The sequence below is a fragment of the Trypanosoma theileri genome, assembly GCF_002087225.1.
Source record: "Trypanosoma theileri isolate Edinburgh chromosome Unknown TM35_Tth_16_V1, whole genome shotgun sequence".
In the NCBI taxonomy this organism is placed as follows: Eukaryota; Euglenozoa; class Kinetoplastea; order Trypanosomatida; family Trypanosomatidae; genus Trypanosoma; species Trypanosoma theileri.
The window spans coordinates 132,945-138,944 of record NW_021639858.1 but is presented as its reverse complement, the minus strand read 5'-3'; the positions used below and the strand labels follow the sequence as shown (position 1 = coordinate 138,944).

General features: G+C 35.6%; 3 protein-coding genes across 3 annotated transcripts; 2 read left to right on the top strand and 1 right to left on the bottom strand.

The window, feature by feature from the left end:
- Nucleotides 1–605: 605 nt before the first annotated feature.
- Nucleotides 606–932, bottom strand: TM35_000161500 (uncharacterized protein; the record flags this gene model as incomplete). The annotated part of the gene is made up of 1 exon (XM_029026022.1): nucleotides 606–932. One exon carries the CDS (start codon nucleotides 930–932, stop codon nucleotides 606–608), a length of 327 nt encoding a protein of 108 aa, XP_028882578.1.
- A 56-nt stretch (nucleotides 933–988) lies between these two features.
- On the top strand, nucleotides 989–1,363 carry TM35_000161490 (uncharacterized protein; the record flags this gene model as incomplete). The annotated part of the gene is made up of 1 exon (XM_029026021.1): nucleotides 989–1,363. The coding sequence occupies one exon, from the start codon at nucleotides 989–991 to the stop codon at nucleotides 1,361–1,363; it is 375 nt and encodes a 124-aa protein (XP_028882577.1).
- Nucleotides 1,364–2,291: 928 nt separating this feature from the next.
- Nucleotides 2,292–3,713, top strand: TM35_000161480 (uncharacterized protein; the record flags this gene model as incomplete). The annotated part of the gene is made up of 1 exon (XM_029026020.1): nucleotides 2,292–3,713. The coding sequence occupies one exon, from the start codon at nucleotides 2,292–2,294 to the stop codon at nucleotides 3,711–3,713; it is 1,422 nt and encodes a 473-aa protein (XP_028882576.1).
- Between the last annotated feature and the right edge of the window lie 2,287 nt (nucleotides 3,714–6,000).

Genomic DNA, 6,000 nt, shown 5'->3' with positions numbered 1-6,000 from the left:
AGTCTCCTTTTTGTTATTATTTTTTGTTATTTTTTTTTTTTATAACAGATTGGCCTCAATGAACTCCTATTTATTTTGTTGCTTCTTTGGTCGGCGACAGGCGTCTTGAGCGTACTCTTCTCTCAAGGTTTCCATGATTGAGCCCGTCGCCGATTTTAGAGAGGTGGGGAGGCCTTACAGAGGGGGAGGTAGGCTGTGTAGGGTTTTTCTTGGTTGTGAAGTCTGTGGCATAGCGTAGTTCCACTCCACCGCAATAAGGAGCTGTGCTAACCGCTTAGAAAAACATAGTTTCATCAGGGGTACATCATCAACGATCGCAAATTGAACTCGCAGTGGCTGAAGAGTGGTGCAACTCAAGAGGTGCAGAGCTGTTTCTTCGCATTCGTCGCGTTGGCTGGTGTGCGCATGAGTAGGTTGATACCCGTGTCTTGACATTCGGTGTAGAGTTAGGCCTGACTTACTCATACATTGGTGACCACATGAGGGGCAGACTAATGCCGGAAGGTCTCTAGTTTTTCCTGCCTTGCATTTTGCAGTGGTGGAATTCGTTTTTTGGGGCAGCCCCTCTCCTTCATGGAATTTTCTGCAGTGTATTACGAGGGAGTCTAGATGTGCGTAGAACTCCTGGCAGACTCCGCATTGGACTTTTTCTCTGTCCTCTCACGCTCCGGTGGCGACGTATCTCGCTGGCGTTTCTTATTTCGTGGAAAGGTTACTTGTGTTGTTGCCGGCAGAATTGGAGTTCCATGTGGATGTTTAAACTTTTTGTGGCAGGCGAGACCACCAATGTTGCCAAAGTCGCGTAGGCATTTGCAATTTAGACGGCCAACGCGCCGAAGAGCATCCTGAGAAAAAGAAACCCCCATTAACCCAGAAAGATCGGAGAGCCGCGGGTTCCTGGATCCCAGGAAACGGCGGCACCAAGAAACCATTCCCGCAGGAAATCTTTCCCCTACCCTGAACCCTCTGCGAAAAGCTTGCCGCGCAAATGGGAAAACGCGTTTCTCCGCGGCGGGCGGCTTTTAACGGCGCCTCGGGCCGTGTTCTTCCTCTTGGGGGCTACCCCTTTTTAATCCCAGCTTTTGCGCCGCATCCAAACGCGAGGATCTCAAAAAAGACCCGCGGCAACCCGGCCGAAAGAGAGGAGAAGAAGGCGCGCTCGGTCCCGGGAACCCGCCGGAGCCCCGGAGGGCGGGATCGGATCCCCCGGGAACTTCTCTTGGGTTTTCTTTCGCGCCTGCTGTTCGTGGGTGCTCCGTGCCTTTCTTTGGTGTTGTGGGGGCGGTCCGAAAGAAAAAAAAAAAGAGAAAAAAGCGAGGGGGTTGTTTCTCCGCGTCGGTTCGTTTTCCCGGAGGGTTCTTGAGTTCCAGAATGGGAAAACAAAGGTTGCATGGTGTAGGAAGTTTCGCGTTATGTCAATTCACTCTTAGCTGACGTTGCTTTTGCGAAGTTCTAAAAAAAGAGAAAAAGGTTTCTTTCGTGGGTTGCGTTGCGTATAGTTTGCGATACCTGACCTTACGAAGGCGGGTTATCTATACTAATATCCCGGCGAAGAAAGACATTGCGCATGGAAAAAAAAATACAGAAATATCTGGAAAAGGAAATGGTTTGATACATGGGAACTTCTCTGAAGTTGTTTTCTTGATTATTGTCATTATATTTTTCTTACTGTTGCTTTTATTCATTTTATTGTTTTTTTTTTTTTTAGCCATTACGGTTAATATGGTTTTTTATTTCTTTTTTCTCCTTTATTATTATTATTATTATTATTATTATTATTATTATTATTATTATTATTATTGTTATCATTATTACTATTAATAACAACATTATCATCAGTAATTGTAATAACCATTACAATAATGCCAATAATAAACAAAATAATAATAATAATAATAATAATAATAATAATAATAATAATAATAATAATAATAATAATAATAATAATAATATTAATAATATATATTTTTTGTTGTTGTTTTTAACTTTTAGTCTTGTTCTTATTTTAATAATAATAATAATAATAATAATAATAATAATAATAATAATAATGATAATAATAATGTTAATAATAATATATTTTTTGTTGTAATTATTATAGTAATTATTAATATGAATACTTCTATTTTGCCTTTGCGATTGTTATTGTTACAATTATAATAATTGCAATTTTTTTTATCATTATTATGATTATGATTATCATTATGATTATGATTATTATTGTTTTTATTGTTTCAATAATTGTACTTATTGTTTCTCTCCTTTTTATTTATTTATTTACTTGAGTAGCAATGCAGGGAACGGATCCAGCAAAGTCTTTTTTAGAAAAGCTGAAATTTGGTGGGGCTGCTGCCGCATCCGTTGACAATAACTCTCCACCAAATAGTGAAGGGATAATTGTGCGACTCCTTGAAAGACAGTATGCAAGCGAGCCGTTATCAGCTCTAGGACTTAAGCTTAATGACGACGCAGAAGTTGTCTCTACAGAGCCAAATTCTCCAGCAGCAAAGGCGAATATACCTCCTCAATACATGATTATTTATGTAAATAATCAATTTGTCGGGAGTCGCGCCGATTTTGAAGAAATTGCATCACAACATCTTACACTTATAATCAAACTTCAAACGACAACTGCTATGTCAGAATTACTAGCTAAAATGCTAGATGAAGAAGAAAAAAGAGAAAATGGACAGGCGAGTATGCCTATTGATACAAACGAACTTTTGCGAACAACTCCAAGGTATGGTTTTTTGTCTGCAGAACATCCTATGTTTCTTAGGTGGAATCACCGAATTCAAACTCAACGCGAGGCCAGACAACTTCTTCGTCAGGCAGCTCGTGACGCAGAGGAGCAACAGGCAAAGGAAGCCCTTGAGAGGATAAGACAGGAGATGGAAGAAGAAGAAATGAAACAACGACAGTTGGAACAACAGAAACAACAAGAGAAGCAAGAACAAGAAAAGAAAATTGTAAATATAGAAAAAGTTATTCCAAACGCTATTCCAAACTATGAGAATGAATTTCATTTAAAACGAGTACAAGATGAGAGTTCATTTGGTCGTTTTGACGAAGTTACAGAGGTAACTGATGGATTAAATGGTGAAGCATCAGCAGAGGAATTATTAAAACTTATTGGGGCCAAACCAAAAGAAGAAATTCCTGCACCAGTTGCAGTCCCCGAAGAGGATGGTGAGGTTCGTTTTTTAATTTGTCCAACTGAAGAATATACACTTTCTAATGGGATGCATGTAACTATCAGTCTCAAACAAAGAATTGGACCCTTACCAAAACCACCTCCTGGAAAACCGCCAAAAGGTATTCTAGGATTGCAAGTAAATACTAAAAGTAATCCTGTGAATTCTACTGTTAGCAACAACAATGAAAAAATATGCTCTTTTTGTTATATCCGTGGTCATACAGAGGATGAATGTGTAGAAAAAAAAGAGCAAGAGAGAAAACTAGCGTTGACCCGTAAAGAACGTCAAGTTTGCCGTGACTATTTAAGAGGTCGGTGCACAAGAACAGAGTGTGTGATGAGGCACGTTTCACAGCGTAGTCGAAGCCGAAGTCCTCGTTCCCGAAAAAGAGATCGGGATAGAAATCATAGAAGTCGAGAAAGGCGCCGACGTGGGGAAAGCCGCTCGCGACGTCATGATAGTCGTCGTAGAAGCCGACGAAGTGAATCCTCAGAGCGTTATCGTCGTCGAAGATGATAAGAAAATGTTTTTATCTTCAGATTAATTGTGAAATGAAACATCTAAAATTCCTTGTTTTCTTTTTTGAAAAGGTAAAAAAAAAAATAATAATGTGTTGTATATGTTTTTTTTTTTTTCTTTTTGTGACTTCAACTTCTTCTTATTTTTTTCTCTCTCTCTCTCTCTCTTTATTTAGAATTTATAGTTATTTGTAATTTAAAGTGCTTCTGCATAGAGTTGCGCTTTGAGTTCCCAGATATGCCAGGGAATGTGGCGTTGAACCATCGGCGAATTTCCAGAGCTTTCATGCCATTCTAATGGCAGACGTAAATATAACTTTTTGTTGTATTTACGAAGAAAAAAAAAGAAGGACAGTATCCTTTGTTACCTTTAATTTGGAAAACGAAAATATATCCAAAAAATGGTAAAGAGGTACTGGATGATTTTCCACATGTATTTGTTGATAGCTTAAACCAATGTCGTACTTGTTTCCGTTAAAATATCGGTATTTTGCTTTCACTCCTTTTTTTTTTTTGAATATTGCGTCAGCTGTGGCCTTTTGAAGTTTTGAATGAGAAAAAAGGATTAGAACAGTCAATTCGAAGGAACTAGAGACATTTCTAGTCATATTCATTATAACTGATGTTGGGAATAAAATATGAGACAAAAAAAAACCGGGTGTTTTTTTTTTCTTTTGGCTTATTCATGAGATTATTGTATAACTGAGTAAACGTTTCCGTAATTAAAGGAGGTGATTATTATTATTATTATTATTATTATTATTATTATTATTATTATTATTATTATTATTATTATTATTATTTTAATGTCTTTGTGAAAGGGTAATTACGTCCCTCTACTAGAGAGAAATCTTACTAGTGGCGAAGAAAGTGTTTTAGTTTTTGTTTATTTATTTTTTTCTATTTAAATGCACTATTCTGTATCGTTGGGTATATGGTGTTTGAGATTCTCATGAATATGAGTAAATAGTTTGAAATTAAAATCATTTATTTTTTTTTTTTTCCGCTGCAAAAAGTACAAATATTATTTTTTTAAATGTGATAATTCAACGATGTTACTAATAAAAAAATAAAAATAAAAATATCTTCAAAATGTTTTTTGGGGGGAATCACAAAAAAAAAAAAAAAAAAAAAAAAAAAAAAAAAAAAAAACAAGTAAACGATATTATTGTTGGTGATTCCGTAAAAAATTATTTTCATGTTTTTTTTCTTTCCTTCTGGGAATTAAGGATAAAGTTGAGTCATAGCAGTTCTTCTCTATGAAAGGTATAAACTTTTTTCATATGCCTAAATTTAAAATAAAGTACTGTATTTTATTCTGAAATCTTTTATTTATTTATTCATTTATTTATTTTTACTATAATGTTTTTTTCTTTTCGTTTTCGTTTTTCTAACGTGAGCATTTTTAATTAAATCATCTGTAATACAATATCTCTGGGAATGGTTTGACATGGTAAAGATAATTCATATTTGGAGTATTGAATTTTATTTCTTGATCTCTCATTATGGTACTCCTCTAAGAGATTAATTGGATGAATCAATGGAGACACAATTACATTTGGTTTGGTCCTTTGTTTTTTGTTATGATTATTAAAATTGTTTTAATGATTTGAAGAATTGAAAGTATTTTTTTTTTTTTTTAACACTTTTTCTTTTATTGGCTTTTTGTTTTTATTTAGTGCTAATTATTGCTGACTAATTAAAACAGAAAAAAGCGGTCTGGTGATTCGTTCCCCGAATGAATTATCTGAACACTTCATGAGAAGGTAACTATTTTTTTTTTTTTTCTACGGTGCTTTCTATATTTATTTGTTTAAATGATAGGAGCTTGTGAAAAGAATATGTATCCGGTTTTGGTCTACTATAATTTGGTTGTGAGTTATGTTTACCTTTTCTCCTTTGGGTGTTGTTGTAGTCAAAGAGCCTCGGTTTTAATCGAATAGAAAGGATTTAAGATTTTGGTTTTTTCTTTTCCGTCCCACCCACCCCTTTATGCCCTCCACGCGGAGGGTTCTGGAGAGGAAGGGACTCTAGAATCTGCCACTTCGTAAGTCCTGCCGGGTAATCTTTCGGCGGTATAGAGAATTGATGGTATGTTTTGTTTATTGCGTGTTATCGTTTCATGATAAGTATGTGTTTTGGAATCATTTGGAACTTCATAGATTATTTGTTTGTCTATTTGTTTGTCTATTTGTTTACTTTTGACCAAAGTAGGAAAGCATATTCTACTTGTATTTTTTTTTTTTTTTTTATTGGACTAGGTCTGGATTTTATGAGAGTTGATT